This window comes from Stomoxys calcitrans, chromosome 1 (genome assembly GCF_963082655.1).
Source record: "Stomoxys calcitrans chromosome 1, idStoCalc2.1, whole genome shotgun sequence".
In the NCBI taxonomy this organism is placed as follows: Eukaryota; Metazoa; Arthropoda; class Insecta; order Diptera; family Muscidae; genus Stomoxys; species Stomoxys calcitrans.
The window spans coordinates 207,977,045-208,002,646 of NC_081552.1; the positions used below are offsets into that span (position 1 = coordinate 207,977,045).

Below are 25,602 nucleotides of genomic sequence, written 5' to 3' on the forward strand. Positions count from 1 at the left end.
ATATATGGAAACTTTACTTAAATCTGCTTCGATTTTAATGACATTGGTTGCATGTAGTGTGACGTCAAAACAAAAACATCTCCTGCAAAATTTTTTTAAGATGGAACCAAAGTTGTGCCTTCTACAGCCTTAAAAGGGATATATATATATCAGGAATATATATACATTATGGGGTCTTAGACGCATATTTCGAGGTGTTACAAACAGAATGACGAAATTAGTATACCCCCATCCTTTGGAGGAGGGTATAAAAAGTCAACAATTTGTTGTGGTTTATGGGCTGGTGGCAACATTGGACCGTACTTCTTCAAAGATGATGCGAATCGTAACATGACTTTGAATGATTAGCGCTATTGTGAGTTGATATCCAACGTTTTTTTTTTTGCCCAAAAATCCAAGAACTTGACTTGCATGCCACATGGGACACAGTACGCGTAACAATGCACCTATTGAGAGGCTAGTTCAGGGAAGATTTTATTTCACGTTCAGGACCGGTCAATTGGCCGCCTAGATCGTGCGGTTTAACGCCTTTAGACTATTTTGTGCGGGGCTATGTTCAAGCTCAAGGCTATACGGACAAACCCGCTTCAATTGACGCATTGGAAGACAACATTGAGGCATTTATTCGTGAGATACTGGCCGAAATGTTGGAAAGAGTATGTGAAAATGGGACTAAGCGGATGGACTAATTGAGGCGCAGTCAAGGTCAACTTTTGCATGAAATAATCTTCAAACCTTAAATTATATGGAACGTACTTTCGATTTAAGCATTTTTCTAAATTTTATGTGATTTGGGAAAATCATCCTCTTTAACCCGATCTTGACCATACTCGGTATTACCGTGGAGAGGCTTAAAGCAACTTAATGTGCCAAATTTCAACCAAATAAGAAAATAAATTTATATGCCCGAGACCTTAAATCGGGAGATCGGTATATATGACAGCTACATATATCTTACCATACGCCAATCTAAGACGTATTCAACACGGATGTCAAGGGACAACTCAGTGCCACAAAACAACAACTGTGGTTGAAAAAGCAACTACGAAAGTTGTTAATTTTTCTGCAACAATTTATTTTGAATCTCAACGACCCAAAGTACAAATTTGTTGTTGAAAGGCACTCTTTGTAAGCCAACATATAACAACAACAATATATTCTTAAGCAAGTCAAAAAACGATCTACCAACCCCACCGCATGTGCTTTGCTTTGGGTGGTGGTGTTTTTTATTTTCTTTGTCCGGCTCGCGCTGCCTGCTTTGCCTCGCTCGTTTTACAGCAGCTCTCGGATTTTTCTCTGTCACTCACTCTACAATTACCCTTAAAAATGTTAATAATTTTGGTGCCGCAGAGTATTAAACTCGTGGTAGTCTTGCAAGCATCCTCTAGCCTATCGACATCACCTTCTTTACGATGAAATAAATCAATAAGTACTGCGGCACAGTAATAAGTGTCTCAATTAATTAAATTAAATAAAGGTTAAAACCACTCTAATTTTTTTTTTTCCGAATACGAAATTCATACTTTTTATGCCGATTTTTATAAAATAAATTTATTGAACAAAAAAACACAAAACCATGGTTTGCAATTCATGAATGGGAGTTTTGTGCTCTACATGGTAGTACGCCTATTTTTACAACTACCTCAACTAAAACTACTAAAATCGACATGCTTCTTCAATTTGGCTCAGATCGGTCCAGATTGGGATATAGCTTCCATATAGACCGATCCGCCGATTTAGGGCCTTACGCCCATAAAAGCCACATTTTTTTATCCGATTTTGCTGAAATTTAGAACAGTGAGTTGTGTTGGGCCCTCCGACATCCTTCGTCAAGTTGTCCTAGATCGGTCCAGATTTGGATATAGCTGCCATTTAGACCGATCCTCCTAGGCCCCTAAAAGCCATATTTATTATCCGATTTTGCTGAAATTTAGAACAGTGAGTCGTGTTAGGCCCTTTGACATTCTTCGTCAATTTGGCTCAGATCGGTCCAGATTTGGATATAGCTGCCATTTAGACCGATCCTCCGATTTAGGGTCTTAGGCCCATAAAAGCCACATTTATTATCCGATTTTGCTGAAATTTAGAACAGTTAGTTGTGTTAGACTGCTAGACATCCTTCGTTAATTTGGGCCAGATCTGTCCAGATTTGGATATAGCCCCCATATAGACCGATCCTCCGATTTAGGGTCTCAGGCCCATAAAAGGCGCATTTATTGTCCGATGTCGCCGAAATTTGGGACATTGAGTTAAGTTAAACCCCTTGACATACTTCTGAATTATGGCACAGATCGGTCCAGATTTGGATATAGCTGCCATATAGACCGATATCTCGGTTTTAGGTTTTGGGGCCATAAAAGGCGCATTTATTGTCCGATGTCACCGAAATTTGGGACAGTGAGTTAAGTTAAACCCCTTGGCATACTTCTGAATTATGGCACAGATCGGTCCAGATTTGGATATAGCTGCCATATAGATCGATCTCTCGGTTTTAGGTTTTGCGATGAATTTTTCACCGGATTATGATGAAAGGTAGTTTACATATATACCCGAGGTGGTGGGTTTCCAAAATTCAGCCGGCCAGCCGAACTTAACGCCTTTTTACTTGTTTTCTGTGCGCTTTAACTTGTTAAAAACTAAAGCGTAACGAAAAACAGATAGGTTGGGGCGCCGTGTTAGTAGCCCATCACCCGGAAAACCTGAAGGAATTGCTTTGAAACAAGTAAAAGCATGCAAGTGCGGTCGAGCCGAATCTTATATACCTTCCAACTTGGATCGCAAGTTCTTCGAATGACATTTTCAAATAAATATGTGCCATATCAAGTTATTGGCCGATGTGGACCGTACTTGCCATGCCTGTTAGTCATAGAAAAACAGCACTTCCAAAACTTCAGGCAAATCGAGTTATAATTGCGCCCTCTAGAGGTTCAGAAGTTCGGTTTATAAGGCAGCTATACCAGGTTATCAACCGATTTAGACCGTACTTGGAACGGTTGTTGAAAGTCATACCGAAACAATATGTGCAAAATTTCAGCCATATCGGTTAAGAATTTCGCTCTCTAGAAGCTCAAGAAGTCTTATCGGGAGATCGGTTTATATGGCAGCTATATCAGATAATGATATCTGATTGTTGGAAATGATACCAAAACACCACGTGCAAAACTTTAGCCAAATTGGATAAGAATTGCGCCCTCTTTGGAAGCTCAAGAAGTCAAAACCCAAGATCGGTTTATATGGCAGTTATATCAAAACATAGACCGATTTAGCCCATTTACAATCCCAACTGGCCTACACTGATAAGAAGTGTTTGTGCAAAATTTCAAGCGCCTGGATTTACTCCTTCGAAAGTTAGCGTGCTTTCGACGGACGGACATGGCTAGATCGATTTAAAATTTCATGACGATCAAAAATATATACACTTAAGGGGTTCTAAGATGCATATTTCTAGGTGTTACAAACGGAATGACTAGGTTTGAAAACCCCCTTTCTATGGTGGTGGGTATAAAAAGAAATTATTTGAGAAACTGGGAGATCACCTTTCAAAAGAGAAAGTGTAACTGGGTTAGGTCTAACCTTACGTAGCAATACTTCTGAAAATTTCTAGAAATCCATCTTTAAATATAACAACAACTATTGTTGCACATTTCCTAGTTGGCTTAAGCCGAACCTCCCTAACATTGTGTTACATGCATGAGTACTTGCACATGCAAGCATGTTATGCTTGAACAACGACAAGGACACTACGGCCATTAAAATGTTGTAAATGGCCTGGTCTATTAAGAAAAGCTAATGTGCTGTCAATAGATAAAAGTTTTGGTGTTTTTGGTTTTCCTTTTTAGGGGAGGGGTGGACAGTTGTGAATTTAAACTCATGTCATTTGGAAAGTCAAATCACTAAGAACTAAATCGATTTTACACGCAATTTCTTAATGGAGATTAAAATTGTAAGAATGGGTTGCTATTTCTGGACATCGTTTTGTGATTCTGCAAACATATTCTAGAATAGAAAAGTCTTTATAAAGGTTAAGCAAGAGTGTGCTGCTGTCAAAATCTCTTTGACTGGCATGGTGGATCGCTATTTCTGATACGCCATGTATGTTTGGCAACACCTTTGTCAAATTGATTAACATTTCTTGTTTCATTTCGAAAGCGAAAACCGGAACATAATCAAGTCCAGTACGATAGATGATAAGTGTAACAAATAAAATCGGTTTATATGGGAGCTATATCAGGGTATATACCGATTCGGGTAGTACTTAACACAGTGGTTGGAAGTCATAACAGAAAACTACATACAAATTTTCAGCCAAATTGGACGAAAATTGTCGCTTGTAAAGGCTCAGGAAGTCAAATCGGGCTATCGGTTTATATGGGAGCTATACCAGGTTCTTGACCGATTTGAACTGTACTTGGCGCAATTGCTGAAAGTTATAATAGAACACGACATGCTCAATTTCAGCCAAATCGGACAAAAATTGCGGCTTCCAGAGGCTCAAAAACTCAAATCGGGAGATTGGTTTGAATGGGACCTATATCCGGTTAAAGACCGATTTGGATCGTACTTTGCACAGTTGTTGGAAGTCATTACAGTACACTACGTGCAAGATTTCACCCAAATCGGACAAAAATTACGACTTGTAGGGGCTCAAGAAGTCAAATCGGGAGAACGGTGTATATGGGAGCTATATAAGGTTAGAGACCGGTGTGGACCGTACTTGGCACAGTAGTAGGAAGTCATAACAGAACACTGTGTGCAAAATTTCAGCCAAATCGGACAAAAATTGCGGCTTCCAGGGGCTCAAGAAGTCAAATCGGGAGATCGGTTTATATGGGAGCTATATTAGGTTAGAGACCGATGTGGACCACACTTGGCACAGATGTTGAAAGTTAAAACAGAACACCGCATGTAAAATTTCAGCCAAATCGGACGAAAATTGCGGCTTCCAGGGGCTCAAGAAATCAAATCGGGAGATCGGTTTATATGGGAGCTATATCAGGTTATAGACCGATTCGGACTGTGCTCAGCACAGTTGTTGAAAGTCATGACAAAACACTTTGTGCGAAATTTCAGCCAAATCGGACAAAAATTGCGGCTTGTAAGGGCTCAAGAAGTCAAATCGGGAGATCGGTTTATATGGGAGCTATATCAGGTTAAAGACCGATTCGGACCGTACTTGGCACAGTTGTTGGAAGTCATAACAGTACACTACGTGCAAGAGTTCAGCCAAATCGGACAAAAATTGCGGCTTGTAAGGGCTCAAGAAATCAAATCGGGAGATCGGTGTATATGGGAGCTATATTAGGTTAGAGACCGATGTGGACCGCACTTGGCACAGATGTTGAAAGTTAAAACAGAACACCGCATGTAAAATTTCAGCCAAATCGGACGAAAATTGCGGCTTCCAGGGGCTCAAGAAATCAAATCGGGAGATCGGTTTATATGGGAGCTATATCAGGTTATAGGCCGATTCGGACTCTACTCAGCACAGTTGTTGAAAGTCATGACAGAACACTATATGCTGAATTTCAGCCAAATCGGACAAAAATTGCGGCTTGTAAGGGCTCAAGAAGTCAAATCGAGAGGTCGGTTTATATGGGAGCTACATCTTAATCTAAATCGATATGGCCCATTTGCAATCTCCGACGACCTTCATCGATATTTAGTAAATGTGCAAAATTTAATGCGGCTAGCTTTATGCGTTCGACCGCTATCGTGATTTCGACAGACGGACGGACGGACGGACATGGCTAGATCGACTCAGAACGTCGAATCGATCAAAAATATATATACTACAATATATGGGGTCTTAGACGAATATTTCAAGGTGTTACATACGGACTGACTAGATTAGTATACCCCCATCCTATGGTGATGGGCAGTATTGCCACTCAAGAAAATTATTTCCTACCAAAATTTAAGAAAAATCCTACCAAAACCGACCAAAACCTAACGAATGTTCTACAAGCCAAAACTGATATTATTTTAAATTTTTAATGGTGAGCTTTTTAAATCCTCCCGATATCCGACCCAAATATGCTTCGGAACGGACTAAATTTAGGTATAGCTGCCATATAGGCCGATCTGCCGATTGAGGGTCTTAAGCTCATGAAAACCGCAATTATTACCCGATTTCGCTGAAATTAGAAACATTGAGTTGCCTCCCGACCTATATATGGTTCGGATCCGACTATATTTAGATATAGCTGTTATATAGACCCATCTGCCGATTCAGGGTCTTAACCCATTAATGCAGCATTTAATACCCGATTTCGCTAAAATTTGCAACATTGAGTTTTTTTTACGTCTTCCGACATCCGACTCAAATATAGTTTAGATCGGACTATATTTAGATATTGCTGCCACATGGACCGATCTACCTATTAAAGGTCTTAAGTCCATAAAAGCCGCAATTATTATCCGATTTTGCTGAAGTAGTAGTAGTAGAAGTAGTGCGTCGACATCCAATTCAAATATGCTTTAGGTCGGAGTATATTTTGATATAGCTGCCATATAGACCAATCAGCCGATAAAGAGTCGCCCATAAAACCCGAAATTATTGCCCAATTTTGCTAAAATTTTAAATGGTGAGTTGGCTAAAGCTTTTTGATATCGAACACAAATATGGTTCAGATCGAACTATATTTAGACAGAGCCGCCATACGGTCGAGTTACCGATTTGGGGTCTTAAGCCCATAAAAGCCGTAATTATTGCCCGATTTTGGTGAAATGGCGACTTCCGACCCGAATATGATTCAGATCGGACCATATTTAGATATAGCTGCCATGCCTTAAGCCCATAAGAGCCGCTTTTATTACCCGATTTACACAGTGACTTGTATTAAGCCTCCCGTCATCCGGCCAGAACATGATCCAGATCAGACTTTTTTTAGATATAGCTGTCAAATAGACTGTTCTTCCAATTAAGGATCTTAAAATACGTTTACTTTGGCCACCAAACCCGGATTTATGGACTTTTCGAGATTTAAATGCTTTTTTGGAGGTTTTACCATACAAAAATGTATTCCATTTTTGCAGGATTTACTTAAAACCCATATAAATCCGATATCATGCCTGGATAATCGATAAAATTACCAAAATATGCAACAGCTTTCAAGAATTGTGTATGGTTTTGTGTGATACGCACATTCATGAATACACTGATAGAAAAATCGGTCGGTACTTTGCCAATACCGCCTGGTATTATTTTGTTGGCAAAGATTTTTAATACCTTTTGGTATCAATTTTTTTTTTTGGTTCGTTAGGGGGTAGAATAATTTATAACGGTTTGGTACAAAAATCAATAACGGCATGGTGCTAAAACCAATAACAGATTGGTATTAAAACCGATACCAGTTCGGTAATAAGGCTAGTACCAAACGGTATTTATCATTTTATTTTTGTACCATGCGGTGTTGCTTTACTATTAATACCATATGGTACTGAAGTGAACAAGTTTTATATCAACTTTTCTGAATCCACCGTTGGGGTGGATTTATTGGATGAAGCGTCCTCTAAAGTTGTTTGACTAATGATTATTTTTTTAAATTTTTTTCCATTTCAGTGGTCAATCAAAAGTACACCGTACAAGTACACGATGAATATGTTATGGCAGGCAATACGGCTGTCTTAAAATGTCAGGTAAGCTCTACAAGTAATGCATCTATTTTAACGTCTTCATACGCAAAATCATAAAATAGGGGCATACAAATTTGTTGATATACCTCCAAATATCGAGTTGCAAACCTTTTAAGTATAAATTCTAGCTGACATGAAGTGTCACTGGTATATCTGTCCAACTAGAAATGACAGCTACATGATATTTGTATACCCACCACCATAGGATAGGGGGTATATTCATTTAGTCATTCCGTTTGCAACACATCGAAATATCAATTTCCGACCCTACAAAGTGTATACATTTCGGTTCGTCGTAAAATTCTACGACGATTTAACAATGTCAGTGTGTGTGTCCGTCCGTCTTTTGTAATCATTCTACAGCCTTCAAAAATTGGGATATTGAGCTGAAATTTGCCAGAGATGCGTCTTTTTGATGCACGCTAGTTAAGTTCTTGAAAGAGCCAAATCGGAACATATTTGGATACAGCTGCTATATAGACCGATCTCCCAATAAAGGGTCTGAAGCATATAAATGCTTTATTTATTTCCCGATTTCGCTAAAATTTGAAACAGGGAGTAGTTTTAGACCTCCTGACATCTGACCAAAATATGGTTCAGATCGGACTATATTAAGATATAGCTTCCATATAGACCGATCTGCCGATAAAGGGTCTGAAGCCCATAAAATTTTATTTTTTATTCGATTTCGCTGAAATTGGAAACGGTGAGTAGTTTTGGCTCTCCCGACATGTGACCCAAATATGGTTCAGATCGGACTATATTAAGATATGGCTGCCATAAAGACCGATCTGCCGATAAAGGGTCTGAAGCCCATAAAAATTTATTTTTTATTCGATTTCGCTGAAATTTGATACAGTGAGTAGTTTAAGGCCTCCCAACATCCGACCTAAATATGGTTCAAATCGGACTATGTTTTGATATAGCTGTCATATAGACCGATCTGCCTATATAGGGGCTGAAGCCCATAAAAGTTTTATTTTATATCCGATTTCGCTGAAATTTGAAACAATGAGTTATTATAACCCTCCCAACAGAGTACCCAAATATGGTTCAGATCGGACTATATTAAGATATAGCTGCCATATAGACCGATCTTCCGATAAAGGGTTTGAAGCTCATAAAAGCTTTATTTTTTATCCGATTTCGCTGAAATTGGAAACAGTGAGTAGTTTTGGCCCTCCCGACTCATTGAAATTTGAAACAATGAGTTATTATAACCCTCCCAACAGAGTACCCAAATATGGTTCAGATCGGACTATATTAAGATATAGCTGCCATATAGACCGATCTTCCGATAAAGGGTTTGAAGCTCATAAAAGCTTTATTTTTTATCCGATTTCGCTGAAATTGGAAACAGTGAGTAGTTTTGGCCCTCCCGACTTCTAATCCAAATATGGTTCAGATCGGACTATATTTAGATATAACTGCCATATAGACCGATCTGCCTTTATAGGGGCTGAAGCCCATAAAAGCGTTATTTTGTATTCGATTTCGCCATCCGACCCAAATATGAGTCAGATCAGACTTTATAGATATAGCTGTCACATAGACCAACCTCCCAATTTAGGGGCGGACCCCTCCCCTTACCCTAATTTTCAGAAACGCCAGATCTAGGAGATGGGTGATGTGATTTAAGCGAAATTTTGTGTGCTCTCATATAGTACCCTAGAAATAAAAATTTGGTATCCAAATTTCGGATAGGGTACCTAGGGGGGCCGCCCCACCCTAAAACCTACCAAACATATATTCAGGCCAATCACGACAATATGGGACTCAAATGAAAGGTATTTAGGACAAGAAAACGTATCTGATATCCAATTGTCGGACCAAGTGTTAGGGGGACCACCCCAAGCCCCAAAACACTCCTAAATCGGACATATTTACCGACCATGGCAATATGGGACTCAAATGAAAGGTATTTGCGAGTAGAATACGAATTGAATATCCAAATGTGGGACCACGTTTCTGGGGATCCACCCCTCCCCAAAACACCCCCCAAACAGGACTTCTTTACTGACCATGGGATTATGGGGCTTAAATAAAAGGTATTTGAGTGCAGAATTTGAATCTGATATCCAAATATGGGACCAAGTGTTTGTGGGGCCGCCTCTCCCCAAAAACATCCCCCAAAGGAAACAAATTTACGACCATAGCAATATGGGGCTCAAATGAAAGGTCTTTGGGAGTAAAGCACGAATCTGATATCAATATTCTGGAAAAGTGTCTATGGGGCCATTCCACCGGCGCAACACCACCCAAATAGGAAGTAGTTGCTGACTATTGCAATATGAGGCTCAAATAAGAGGGTATTTAGAGAAGAACACAAATCTGATATATATTTTCAACCCCAAAACACGCCCTAAGCCGGTCATGTTTGCCGACTCTGGAATATGGGGCTCAAATTAAAGGTTTTTGGGAGTAGACCACGTATCTGATATCAACATTAGGGGCCAACTGTCTAGCGGACGTCCCACCACCATAACAACCCCCAAATACGAGGTATTTGCTCACCAAGACAATTTGGGTCTTAAAGCGAGGGGAACTAAATATTTGTAGTTTTTAGGGCCAATTCCCCAAACCGGACATATTTGCTGACTTTTGCAATAAGAAGTTTAAATGAGATTAGAAAACGAATTTCATATTCAATTTTGAGGGCAATGGCAATATGGGGTTCAAATAAATGATATATAGATCTATGAGAATAGAGCACGTTGCTGATATATTTTCCCGACTTAGTGTTTGGGAGACCACCTCAATCCACAAAACACCCCTAAATCGGGCATATTTACCGACAATGTCAATGTGGAGCTTAAATGAAACGTATTGGGGGATAGATCAAGAATTGATACCCATTTCGGGACCAATTTTCTGGGGTCTACCCCTTTCCCAAAATACCTCACAAACAGCAATTTTTTAATGACCATCGCAATATGGGTCTCAAATAAAGGTATTTGGGAGTAGAATACGAATTTGATATCCAAATGTAGGACCATGTATTTAGGACATCACCCCTTCCCCTAAACACCCCCCAAAGGGTAAAAATTTTTCGACCATGCCAATATGTGGCTCAAATGAAAGGTATTTGAGATTAGAAAACGAATTTGATGTTGGGGCCATGTGATATTTTGGGGCCATGTGTTTGGGGGACGCCTCTTCGTGTAAACTCCGCTAAACCAATGGCAATATGGGATTTAAATAAATGGTATTTGAAAGAAGAGCACGATGCTCTTATATTTTCAGGGCCAAGTACTGGGGACAACCTCACCCCCGGAAACACCCCTAAATCAGATATCATGAGGATATCGGGCTGAAATAAATTATTTTAAGAATGGAGTACACCTTACATCCAAACTTAAATTCCTAGACCAATTAAGTTATGGGTTCCAGACTGTTAGTCAAGCGATGTACTATTTTCGTAGCATGGTATTTCACTAAAAGATCTTTAATTGCCGAAAATAAATATTCCAAGGAAACTTTTGTCCCATATAAAGTAAAAGAAGGCGTAGCGGAGCAAGCCCGAGTCAGCTAGTAACATATATAAAACAAGTAAAAGCGTGCTAAGTTCGGCCGGGCCGAATTTTGGGTACCCACCACCATGGATTCTGCCAAAATATGGGAGCTATATCTGCTTGGTGAGAGTAATAACACAACACTTTGTGCAAAATTTTTAGCCAAATCGGATAAAAATCGCGACTTGTAAGGGCTTAAAAAGTCAAATCGGGAGATCGGTTTATATGGGAGATATATCCAAATCTAAACCGATATGGCCCATTTGCAATCCCCAACGACCTATATCAATATAAAGTATCTGTGTAAAATTTCAAGCGGCTGGCTCCACCCGATCGACCACTATCGTGATTTCGTCAAGCGGACGGACATAGCTAGTTTGACTCTGAATGTCGAGACGATGAAGAACATATTTTCATCCCATCGTCTCAAAATTTTGTACAGACATGTTTTTCGGCTTTGAGACGAAGCCTATTGAAATTAGAAAAAATTAGTTCAGATTTAGATATAGCCCCCATATATATGTTCATCCGATTTGCAGTAATACTGCAATAAAATAGTCATTTGTTAACCCATTTTCTCGATATGTGGATGAAATGGATTTTCTTATGACTCCCGGTATTACGGGTGAATTTCATAGAAATCGGTTCAGATTTGGATATAGCTCCCATTTATATGTTCGTCCGATTTGCAGAAATAATGCAATAAAATGGTCACATGTCAACCGATTCTCTCGAAAGTTGGCAGGAAAGCTTTTCTCTTGACACTCGATATTACTGTTGAATTTCATGGAAATCGGTTCAGATTCGGATATAGCTCCCATACATATATATCGCCTGATTTTAACTTCTAGAGTCACAGCAAGCGCATTTATTGACCTATCTTGCCAAAATTTTGCACAGCGCTCTCTTTGACGACTTCCACAATATCTGGGTAGTTTGCTCGAAATCGGTTCGGATTTGGATATAGCTCCCATATATATGTTCGTCCGGTTTTCAGTAATAATGCAATAAAATGGTCACATGTCAACCGATTCTCTTGAAATTTGGCAGGAAAACTTTTCTCTTGACACTCGATATTACTGTTGAATTTCATGGAAATCGGTTCCGATTTAGATATAGCTCCCATACATATATATCGCCCGATTATCACTCCAAGAGCTACTGCAAACGCTTTTATTAACCAATCTTGCCAAAATTTTCCACAGCGCTCTCTTTGACGACTTCCACATTATCTGGGTAATTTGCTCCAAATCGGTTCGGATTTGGATATAGCTCCCATATATATGTTCGTCCGATTTGCAGTAATAATGCAATAAAATGGTCACATGTCAAACGATTCTCTTGAAATTTGGCAGGAAAGATTTTCGTATGACCCTTAGTATTACTGATGAATTTCATAGAAATCGGTCCAGATTTAGATATAGCTCCCATACATATATATCGCCCAATTATCACTCCAAGGGCCACTGCAACCGCATTTAGTGACCAATCTTGCAAAAATTTCACACAGCGCTTTCTTTTACAACTACCACAATATGTGAGAAATTTGCTCGAAATCGGTTCAGATTTGGATATAGCTCCATTACATATATATCGGCCGATTTTCACTCCAAGAGCCACTTTAATCGCATTTATTGATCAATCTTGCTAAAATTTTGCATAACGCTTTCCTCTACAACTTCCACAATATCTGAGAAGTTTCCTCCAAATCGGTTCATATTTAGATATAGCTCCCATATATATGTTCGTCCGATTTTGGGAAATATTGCAATAAAATCCTCATTTGTTAACCGATTCTCTTGAAATTTGGCAGGAAAGATTTTCTTATGACCCTTAGTATTATTGATGAATTTCATAGAAATCGGTTCAGATTTAGATATAGTTGTAATATATGTATATCGCCCGATTTTCACTCCAAGAGCCATTGCAATCGCATTTATTGATCGCTCTTTGCAAAATTTTGCACAACGCTTTCCTCTGCAACTACCACAATATCTGAGAAGTTTCCTCCAAATCGGTTCAGTTTTAGATATAGCTTCCATATATATGTTCGTCAGATTTTGGGTAATTTGCAATAATGTTGTCATTTGTCAACCGTTGGTATTAAAGTTTGAACATATTTGCTCGAAATGTGATACGGATTGTTTAATAACCCATCTGAAAACATCCGTAGAGGTCTATAAAAATTGGTTCAGAATTGGATATATTGGTTGCCCAAAAAGTAATTGCGGATTTTTCATATAGTCGGCGTTGACAAATTTTTTCACAGCCTGTGACTCTGTAATTGCATTCTTTCTTCTGTCAAGTATCAGCTGTTACTTTTAGCTTGCTTTAGAAAAAAAAGTATATTTGATTAAAGTTCATTCTAAGCTTTATTAAAAATGCATTTACTTTCTTTTAAAAAATCCGCAATTACTTTTTGGGCAACCCAATAGCTCCCACATTGTACTTAAAGGGTTGATGTAGGGTATGATACAGTCGGCACCGACCGACTTTTACCCTTCCTCACTGTTTTTTTTTAAACTTTCCTACAGCCCCTACAAGAGCCACCGTAACGCAGAGGTGTAGCGTAGCGCTATGACACCTCCAAAGAGATGTCGCATTGTGGCACCCCGTTCGGCCTCTTATCAATGAGCTTATACTTGGAATGGCCTTTCTTTGGGATTTTCTGTCTCGCCTTATTTCTATCGTTCTTACTTGGCCAAATCCGGCAGCTTGCAACACATCCTTGCAAACTCTATTGCAAGGTTTTATACCCCTAATCTAATAAAAGTTGTGAGCATAAATATGCTTTCGATGTTTCAAACCCACACATCCACTATATTTTAGAGTTGTTCATCCATACAATGCTCTTTGGCATAAAGTGATGTGGTTATTTCTATCTACCTCTATTTTCTGCATTTTAGCCAATGGTTCATTTGATTCAATTATTAACTCTCTGCTTTTAAACTCGTTACGTTCGTTACGTTTTATTTTTGCAAATTCTACAACCACTACTTGATAGTGAAAAAAAAATCCTTTTCATTTTTTTCTCCTCTATCTCTCCCACACATAAAAATAAACAAAAATCGAATACAACACCTACTCACTCACACACACACACACATATATATATAGGTGCCCAGCTATATGTCGGAGTTCGTTATGGTCACCGCTTGGATCCAGGACACTGGCATGCATTTGTATCCCAACACAGACATAGGAGGCAAATACACGGTACTCTCGAACGGCGAACTGTACATCAACAATGCCGGACCCAATGATGCATACAAAAGTTATACATGTCGCACCGTAAATCGATTAACAGGTGAGTAGATGAGTAGTAGTAGCGTCCATTTGCCAGCCATTTAGCCATGGCATTTAGCCTTGGTATTTTTTTTTTTCTTATTATACGCCCAGGCACTTACCTATCCAACTCCATACGAAATCAGAGGTGTGGACAAGTGGCTTGTAAAAATTGGAAGGGATAATTGATTTTCAGTTGTGGCCCTCCCCCCCCGCCCCTTGTCAATGATGTGACATTTTTCAAAGAATGAAGTCTTTTTGCCTTAGAAAAATGAATATGAACAACTAGAGGGAAATGTCAATGAAATATCAAGGAAAATTGAATAAGAAAACTTTTATTGATGACTTTGCCAGTGTATAACGTTTGGAGGAGAAGAGAAATGTCATAGTTAGCTATGATAAAATTTTTAAAAATTTTAATTAAAGATGGAATCGGACGTCAATTTCTGAGATTCTTCACCACTGACTAAGGCAGCACTTTTCAACATAAAATGGGTGGTACTCTGATTTCTATAGTTTGTTTTATCTATAAGACATCAATCACAAGATGTTTGTAACCGATTTTATCCATAATAGGGCGCAGAAAAGCTGTTCCAAATTGCAGTCAAGTCTGAAACTAATTCTTAACGCCATATAGGGGGGTAGGACTATTTTTATACCCTCCACCGTAGGATGGCGGTATACTAATGTATTCATTCTGTTTGTAACACAGCGAAATATTGATCTGGGACCCCATCTTATATACAACAAGTAAAAAGGCGTTAAAATCGGCCGGGCCGAACTTTGGATACGTGGTGGATATCCGATGTATATGTGTTATCCACCTTTTGTCATAATCCGGTGATAAAAGCATAATTTATGCCCCATAGCAGCTTTATCGAAATATGGTCCGATTTGGACCAATTTCGACACGGATATTGAGAGGTCTAATAAGTAAAAGTCACTGTTCAATTTTGTAGAACCAAGAATTGGTTTTGGTAGCCCACTATAGACCGTTCTGAACCATATACGACACGGATGTCGCTAAGCCTATCGTAAGTCCTGTGTCAAATTTGAGACTTTAAATCGAGAAATCGGTTTATATGGCAGCTATATCCAAATCGGGATCAATCTGGGTCAAATTGAAGAAGGATGCCCAAGGACCTAACATAACTCACTGTCCCCAAATTCGGCGAGATCGGATAATAAATGCGCCTTTTATGGGCCAAAAACTTTATATCGAGAGATCGGTCTGTATGGCAGCTATATCCAAATCTGAACCGATCTGGGTCAAATTGAAGATGGATTTCGAAGGAGCTAACACATCTCTCTGTCCCAAATTTCGGCGAGATCGGATGATAAATGCGCCTTTTATGGGTCCAATACCTTCAATCGAGAGATCGGTCTATAAGGGAGCTATATCCAAATCTAAACCGATCTGAGCCAAATTAAAGAAAAATGTTGAAGGGCCTAAACCAACTCGCTGTCGCAAGTTTCGGCGAAATCGGACAATAAATTCGCCTTTTATGTCCAAAAAACCTTAAATCGAGAGATCGGTCTATATGGCAGGTATATTCAAATCTCGATCGATCTGGACCAATTTGAAAAAGGATGTCGACTGGCCTAACACTGTCTCAAATTTTGGCAAAATTAAGCAAAAAATGTGCCTTTTAAGAGCCCAAAACCTTAACTCGTGAGATTGGTTTATATGGCAGATATATCTAAATCTGGACCGATCTAAGACAAATTGAAGAAGAATGTCGAAGGCCCTAACACAACTCACTGTCCCAATATTTCGGCGACATCGAGGAATCAGTGCACCTTATATGGACCCAAGACCTTAAATCGAGAGATCGGTCTATATGACAGCTATATCCAAACCTGGACCGATCTGGGCGAAATTAAAGAAGGATGTCGACTGGCCTAACACAACTCACTGTCCCGAATTTTGGCAAAATTGGACAATAAATGCGCCTTTTATAGGCCCAAAACCTTAAATCGAGAAATCGGTCTATATGGCAGCTATATCCAAATCTGGGTCAAATTGAAGAAGGATATCTACTGGTCTAACACAACTCACTGTCCCAAATTTCGGCGAAATCGGACAATAAATGCTCCTTTTAGGGGTCCAAAACCTTAAATCGAGAGATCGGACAATATGGCAGCTATATCCAAATCTAAACCGATCTAGGCCAATTTGCAGAGAGATGTCGGATAGTAAATGTGGCTTTTATGGGCCTAAGACCCTAAATCGGCAGATTGGTCTATATGGGAGCTAAACCGATTTTCTGGAAATTTTCACAGATGGTGCATAATGATCCCGTGGTAAAAATAGGGTATTACATTTTTTGATATCTGGAGGGGGGGTGGACCCTACTCCTAATTTTCAGTAACGCCAGATCTCGGAAATGGGTGGTGCGATTTAAGCGAAATTTTGTGTACTCCCTTTAGTAACCTAAGAACAAAAATTTGGTATCTAAATTTCGAATGGGGTACCTAGGGGGTACACCCCAACCCCCAAAACCTACCAAATATATATATAGACCAATCACAACAATATGGGACTCAAATGAAAGGTATTAAAGATTAGAAAACTTATCTGATAATAAATTGTCGGACCAAGTGTTTGGAGGACCACCCCAAACCCTAAAATATCCCTAAATTGAATATATTTACCGACCATGGCAATATGGGGCCTAAAAGAAAGGTATTTGAGTGTCGAATAAGAATCTGATATCCAAATGTGGGACCAAGTGTTTGGAGGACTACCCCAATCCCTAAAACATTCCTTAATCAGACATATTTACCGATCATGGTAATATGGGGCTCAAATGTAAGGTGTGTGCGAGTAGAATACGAATCTAATATCCAAATGTGGGACCACGTTTCTGGTGGTCCACCCCTCCCCAAAACACACCCCAAACAGGACTTACTTACTGACCATGGCAATATGGGGCTTAAATGAAAGGCATTTGAGTAAAGAATACGAATCTGATATTTAAATGTGAGACCAGGTGTTTGGGGGCCGCCCCATCCTAAAAACATCCCCCAAAGGGGACAAATTTACGACCATAGCAATGTGGGGCCCCTAACACACCCCCCAAAGAGGACTTATTTACAATATGTGACTTAAATAAAAGGTATTTGAGTGTAGAGTGTGGAATACGAATCTGATATCCAAATGTGGGACCAAGTGTTTAGGGGCCGCCCCTCCCTAAAAACAACCGCCAAAGGGGACAAATTTACGACCATAGCAATATGGGGCTCAAATGAAAGGTCTTTGGGAATTAAGAACGAATCTGATATCAATATTCGGAAAAAGTGTTTATGAGCCACCCCACCCCTCTAACACCACCCAAATCATTGCAATATGGGGCTCAAATTAGAGGTATTTTAGAGTAGAACACGAATCTGATATATATATATTTTCAAAGCCAAGTCACTGAGTGGCGGCCCCATCCCCCAAAACACCCTCCAAAACCGGATATATTTGCCGGTTTTGGAAATATGGGGGTATTTGGGAGTATACCACGAATCTGATATCAACATTTGAGACCAACTATCTAGGGTACGTTCCACATCCATAACAACCCCCCAAAGAGGACGTATATGCTCTCCATGAGAATTTGGGTCTTGAAGTGAGTGGAGCTCGATATTGATAGTTTTTAGGGCCTATAGCCCAAACCGTAAATATTTGCTAACTCGTGCAATAGGGGTTTTAAATGAAAGGTATTTGAGGTTAGAAAACGAATTTGATATCCAAATGTCGAGGCCAATGGCAATTTGGGGTTAAAATAAATGATATTTGAGACTAGAGCACAATGCTGATATATTTTCAGGGCTTAGTGTTTGGGGAACCACCCCAATCCCCAAAGCACCCCTAAATTGGGCACATTCACCAATCATGTCAATGTGGGGCTCAAATGAAAGGTACTTTCTAATGCTAGGTATAGAGGAGTAGAGCACGAAATTAATACCCACTTTCGGGACTAATTTCCTGGGTGTCAACCCCTTCCCCAAAACATCCCACAAACAGCAATTATTTACTAACCATCGCAATATGTGGGTCAAATAAAGGTATTTGGGAGTATAAAATAAATCTGATATTTCATTAAAACACCATGGCATATGTATGTCGCTTGACTAACATTTTAAATGTCATTATCTGAATCCAATATGTTCTCTATTGGTCTATGAAGTCGCTCGAAGGGTTTAGGTTCTTTAAGTTTGAATGTTAGATGCACTCCATTCCCAAATGACTTTATTTGAGCCCGATACTCTCATAGGGATTTTAGGAGTAGGAAGGCCCCAAAGTGGTGGTTGGTGAGGAAAAGGGGGTAGTGTGGATCCCCAGAAACGTGGTCCCGAAATGAATGTATGTGTATGAATTTCGTGCTCTACTCCCAAATACCTTTGATTTGAGACAAATATTGGTTGAGGTGGTCCTCCAGGCACTTAGCCTTGAACAAGATATCAGCATTGTGCTCCACTCTCAATTACCATTTACTTAAACCCCATATTGGCATTAGTTTAAGGTGAGTTTATGGGACGAGGCGTCCCCCAAACACTTGGCCCCAAAATTGGTAATTCGTTTTCTAATCTGAAATACCTTTCATTTGAGCCACTTATCGCCATGGTCGGTAAAGTTTTACTTTTTTGGGGGTGTTGTGGGAAGGGGCGGCCACCAACACTTTGAAATAGAAAATAGATATCAACTTTGTTCTTTATTCCCAACGGAAATGAAGTTCACTATAGGGGGTGCTTTAGGGCGTACGCCAAAACACTTGGTTCCAAAATTGGATATCAAATCCGTTTTCTACTCCCAAATACTATTCATTTGAGTCCCATATTGTCATAATGGGTCAAATAACCCATTTGACGTATATTTAGGAGGAAAAGCGCCACTTAACGGCCCGCAGGCTACTTGGATCCAAATTTTAATACCATAATCGTTTTGTGGTCTCCAATGCCTTTCATTTGATACCCTTATTGTGCCCATCGGACCACTTTCGGATATGGGTGGCGTTTTGGGGGTGAGGAGGAGGAGGGTCCGCCTCCACCCGATATCTAACATTTATATAGTCTATGTTTCCTTCTAGACAAACGTACACAATTGATGAAAATTTTAAGAAAATCGGTTCAGCCAAGTATCATATAGTCATAACGGGTCTAATGGCGCCTTTGAGGGGTGGCGTGACCCTTTATACTTTGATCTGATTTTGTATGCCAGATTCGAAATCTACTCCCGAATACCTTTCATGTGAGCCCCATATTGAAATGAATGTCCAACATGTCTGTTTGACTAGACTAAAATTGTAATACGATATTCCTATTCTACTCTCCAATACCTTCCATTTGATACCTATATTGGCCAGATCGGTCCAGTTTTGATTTTGGGTTGTGTTTTTGGCATAAGGGGGAGATCCGTCCCCCTTCCGATACCGAAAATTATATAGCCTATGTTTCCTTCCAGAACAACCTACACAATATGCGAAAATTTCGAGATCGGTTTTGCCGTTTTTCAGTCTACACGGAACAAGCAAACCGAGTCCCATTTATCAGTGATTGGCTAATGTGCCCATTTTGGGTGTTTTGTGGGGCTGGGTTGACCCCCTGTACTTCGACATGAATTTGTATGCCAGATTCTTTATCTACTCCCGCATACTTTTCATTTGATACCCATATAGTCCTTATCCATCCACTTTTGATTTTGGGTGGTGTTTTTGGAGTAACGGTGGAGGGTCCGCCCTCTTCCGTTATCAATTAATTATAAAGCCTATTCCTACTTCCTGACCATAGTCGTAATCTACTCCCGAATACCTTTCATTTGAGTCCCATATTGTCATGATCGTGAAATAAACCTATTTTAAGGGATTTTGGGCCTGGGTCAGCCCGCCAGGTACTTGGACCCAACTTTTATTATGAAATTCGTACTCTATTCGTGAATACCTTTCATTTCAATCGCATATTGTCCCGATCGGTTAACTTTTATTTTCGGGTAGTACTTTTGGGATAAGGGGAGGGTCCGCCCCCCCTCCTGATATCAAAAAATTATATAGCCTATGTTTCCTTCCAGATCAACCTACACAATCTGTGAAAATTTCAAGGTAATCGGTTCAGCCGTGTTTGAGCCTATTCCTACTTCCTGACCATAGTCGTAATCTACTCCCGAATACCTTTCATTTGATTCCCATATTGTCATGATCTTCGAATAAACCTATTTTAAGGGATTTTGGGCCTGGGTCGGTCCCCCAGGTACTTGGCCCCAACTTTTATTATGAAATTCGTACTCTATTCGTGAATACCTTTCATTTCAATCGCATATTGTCCCGATCGGTTAACTTTTTAATTTGGGTGGTCCTTTTGGGATAAGGGGGAGGGTCCGCCCCCCTCCTGAAAACAAAAAAATATATTAACTATGTTTCCTTCCAGAACAACCTACACAATCTGTGATAATTTCAAGGTAATCGGTTCAGCCGTCTTTGAGTCTATAGGGAACAAACAAACAAACAAACAAACCGACAAACAAAAATTGAATTTTATATATAAGATAAATTTTATATAAATTCTCATCCCCCTTAATATTTTATATCAGCCCAGTATACGACCATGCCCCGACACCTATAGTACATCGCATCAACTTGTGGCATAGTTGTGACATCTCGCTCAATCTATCCCACCTCTTGTAAGGCATCAATGACGCTGCCATTGCATTTACCAACGACTAAAATTTCACTTTCCGTTAGAGAATTTGAACTTATTTGGTTGAGATAGATAGTAGAAATCTGTGTGCCTAAAATTATTTGTAGATTTCCCCCATACACTCGCCTTAGTACCTTTGCATAATAATTAGGCCATGCTTCTTTGGCACTCCCAATAGCCAAAACCCATTTTTATCCTAAGCCCACACTTAGGAATACTTTTAACTACGAACGAAACACAATCAAAGGTCATAGGCACTCTCTTTGTCACAAAGACTAAATAGTCCTTTGGAGGTAAAGTAGAAGGGGACACATCCACACAAACACATTCAATGCAATGATTGGGATTTATGCACAGGCATAGTTGTAAGTGTGTTAATTAACATCAATACAGTGACATTTGTGCTGCCTAATGGAAAGCAGCTTTTGATATTCCATTTACTCCTACAAGGACACACTTAAGTACATGCACATATATGTGGGACATTTCATTGAAAAATTCACTTAGTTGTGCATATGACATGAGCCGAAGCCGAAAATGGCAACTAGCATTTACATATAACGCCAACAAGAACAACTAAATAATAAAAATTGCATGTAACATTGGATTACTAGGAAAAAATTATAAATTTGAGAATACATTCCCTTTTTCAGCTTGCCGATGCTGAATAGTACTATGCACAGTAAATGAATTACCACACGTTATCAAGGGGGGAAACATTTTAGGGTATGTGTCTAGTGACATGATGATAAATGGGTATAAAACAAATTGGACAAGTAAAAGCGTGCTAAGTTCGACCGGGCTCAATCTTGTATACCCTCCACCATGGATCGCATTTGTCGAGTTCTTTTCCCGGCATCTCTTCTTAGGCAAAACAGGATATAAGAAACGATTCGCTCTGCTATTAGAGCGATATCAAGATATGGTCCGGTTTGGACCACAATTAAATTACATGTTGGAGACCTGTGTAAAATGTCAGCCAATTCGAATAAGAATTGCGCCCTTTGGGGGCTCAAGAAGTAAAATAGAGAGACCGATTTATATGGGACCTGTATCGGGCTATAGACCGATTCAGACCATAATAAATACGTATGTTGATGGTCATGAGAGAATACGTCGTACAAAATTTTAGGCAAATCGGATAATAATTGCGAGCTGTAGAGGCTCAAGAAGTCAAGATCCCAGATCGGTTTATATGACAGCTATATCAGGTTATGGACCGATTTGAACCATACATGGCACAGTTGTTGGATATCATGACAAAACACGTCGTGCCAAAATTCATTCCAATCGCATAAGAATTGCGCCCTCTAGAGGCTCAAGAAGTCAAGACCCAAGATCAGTTTATATGGCAGCTATATCAGGTTATGGACCGATTTGAACCGTACTTGGCACAGTTGTTGGATATCATGACAAAACACGTCGTGCCAAAATTCATTCCAATCGGATAAGAATTGCGCACTCTAGAGGCTCAAGAAGTCAATACCCAAGATCGGTTTATATGACAGCTATATCAGGTTATGGACCGATTTGTACCATACTTGGCACAGTTGTTGGATATCATAACAAAACACGTCGTGCAAAATTTCATTCCAATCGGATAAGAATTGCGCACTCCAGAGGCTCAAGAAGTCAAGACCCAAGATCGGTTTATATGGCAGCTATATCAGGTTATGGACCGATTTCAACCATACTTGGCACAGTTGTTGGATGTCATAACAAAACACGTCGTACCAAACGTCATTCAATTCGGATAGGAATTGCGCCCTCTAGAGGCTCAAGAAGTCAAGACCCAAGATCGGTTTATATGACAGCTATATCAGGTTATGGACCGATTTGTACCATTTACAATACCAACTGACCTACACTAAAAAGAAGTATTTGTACAAAATTTCAAGCGGCTAGCTTTACTCCTTCAGAAGTTAGCGTGTTTTCGACAGACTGACGGACGGACGGACAAACGGACTGACATGGCTAGATCGACATAAAATGTCACGACGATCAAAAAGATATATACGTTATGGGGTCTCAGACGAATATTTCGAGTAGTTACAAACAGAATGACGAAATTAGTATACCCCCCATCCTATGTTGGAGGGTATAAAAATGGGCATAAAGATCTATCGACGATAGATCACTTTATAGACGATAGAGAATTCATTTTCCACATTCGTGCCTCTGACATTCATTCGAAAATTTGTAACAAATGTACCAAAATACCCATTTCGGGCAAAGATAGTTTCCACCTCAGCATTCGGCAGTAACAGTCTCCGTGGAAGCTACAATCTTAGTAAAATGCAAAACGTTTTTTTTTTTTGCATGGGTTTAGGGGCCATATGAAGTAAAAGAAAGTAAAAGGGTGCTAAGTTCGACAGGGCCGAATCTTGGGTACCCACCACCTTGGATTCTACTAATATATGGGAGCTATATTTGGTTACAGACCAATTTGGACCGTACTTGGCACAGTGGTTGTGAGTCATAACAGAACAGTATGTGCAAAATTTCAGCCAAAACAGATGACAATTAAGGCTTCCAGGGTCTCAAGAAGTCAAATCGAGTGATCGGTTTATATAGGAGCCATATCGGGTTATAGACATAATAGAATATTATATGCAAAATTTCAGCCAAATCGTTAAAAAATTGGGGCTTCCAGGGGCTCAAAAGGTCAAATCGGGAGATCGGTTTATATGGGAGCTATATCCAAATCTGAACCGATGTGGCCCATTTGCTATCCCCAATGAGCTACATCAGGCGGCTAGCTTTACGCGTTAGACCGCTATCTTGGTTTCGACAGACGCACGGACGGACGGACGAACGAACATGGCTAGTTCGACTCAGAATGTCGTGACGATCAAGAATATATATACTTTATGGGGTCCTAGATCCATATTTCTAGGTGTTACAAACGGAATGCCTAGATTGATATACCCCCATCCTATGATGGTGGGAATAAAAAGTAAACTCGAACAAGGAAATCTAAGTTGAGAATTCCGTGCAACTTACAAAATCCTTCATTGTTTTCCATGACACGCCCCTAGGTTGGTTTATGTCTGGTATTGTGTCCCCACCTAAGTGCCGGTATCTGTTAGACGGGAAAGCCAGGCAATGACAAAGGAGATGTTCCAACGTCTCATCATCTTCTCTACATGCCCTACACATGGCATCACTTGCCGCAACGATTTTGCATAAGTGAGTTCGTAATCCTATGTCTGACATTACGACACCAAAAGCAATACGATTTTCAATGTCCCCACAGGATTTTCAATGTCCTACCGACCGTATCGCTGTTCCACAGGGTTGCATGCGCGTTCGTCGCCCACCCCCTTAACTCGGGCTGCGTCGGCCCGAAAGACTTAACCTTGCAGAGCTCTTAGCCTCTCTTAGCAGAGCTCTTAGTCTACCAACGTCCCCTAAACATGACCGAAGCCAGTATGACTAACAATTCAATTCCACGTTGTTTGGAAGCTCTTTCCGATCTATGGGTCACGATATCCGGTTGATTACATGCAACTCCACACTGAGCATCGAAATGTCCTTACTGCGATTTTTGGTGTAAACCGCAGCCACCACGTTGCTGCCAACTGGGGCCTTACCATAGTCTGGCTGTAACCGAAGTTCCAGGTGTTCCTAACTCCCATGGTACCAAATAAAAGACTCTGGTCCGACCACGTAGTCCAATTACTTCCAGTTTTACTCCAAACAGTTCCGGACTGGTTGCCTAGTGGGATACCATCCCGTAGCAACTCGTCATTCAGAGACCATCAGAAATCAGGATGCATAACCCAAATTTACTCAGCACTAGACTAAGCCAGAGCAGGAATGCCACCAAAACATTCACGGTATACATTCCGCTATTCGCAAGGAATACTATCGACACCGCGTGGAAAACATTCCAACAATCAGAACTTTTTCACTCACACCCACTAGACCAGCTGCGAAGACTCTAACGATACAGCAGCCTTCAACTCACCGACCTTTTCGATGCAATCTGCAAACAACTCATTAATCCTCCGTCCCATCGTTTCAACCGTCCATGGCCACCTACCCATCCATCACCTTCCACCATCAAAAATCTTTAAATCTGAACATCGATTTATATGGGAGCTATATCAGATTACCAACCAATTCAATTCATATTTGGCACAGCTGTTGGAAATCTGTGGTTAGTCGGAGACTGAAACACCTTGTCTCCAGCTTTACTCCGGTGTATGAGAGGCTCCACAATCCGCATAAAAGCCAAATTCTTCAACATCAGCCTTATTTGTGCCCATGGCTCGACGGAAGACAAAGACGAGCAGACCAAGGATATTTTTTACGAGCGCCTAGAGAGAGAATATGACCGCTGACCCTCCCATGATATTAAAATCGAAGATAGGGAAGGAAGACATTTTTGGTCCAACAGTCGGAAAGTTTAGCCTCCACGAGGCAACGTCCAGTAATGGGTTGAGACTAATAGATTTCGCCGCGGCAAAAAACATGGTACTTAGTG

The 25,602-nt window shown here is 40.1% G+C and overlaps 1 protein-coding gene and 1 long non-coding RNA gene across 6 annotated transcripts in view; one reads left to right on the top strand and one right to left on the bottom strand.

Annotated features, from left to right (window-relative positions):
- Positions 1-14,627, bottom strand: part of LOC131997843 (uncharacterized) — a 47,281-nt gene extending 32,654 nt beyond the window's left edge. For both annotated transcript variants that reach the window (XR_009398469.1, XR_009398467.1), the window contains exon 1: positions 14,555-14,627. This is a non-coding gene — a long non-coding RNA (uncharacterized LOC131997843). The remainder of the gene's footprint in view (positions 1-14,554) is intronic.
- Positions 1-25,602, top strand: part of LOC106093173 (cell adhesion molecule Dscam2) — a 324,166-nt gene that overhangs the window by 131,068 nt on the left and 167,496 nt on the right. For all 4 annotated transcript variants that reach the window (XR_009398464.1, XM_059369629.1, XM_059369636.1 and 1 more), the window contains exons 5-6: positions 7,562-7,638; positions 14,265-14,454. Coding sequence is in view for 3 of the 4 variants with exons in the window: in XM_059369629.1 (XP_059225612.1) it covers positions 7,562-7,638; positions 14,265-14,454 (267 nt within the window). In the remaining variant the exon portion in view is untranslated. The remainder of the gene's footprint in view (positions 1-7,561; positions 7,639-14,264; positions 14,455-25,602) is intronic.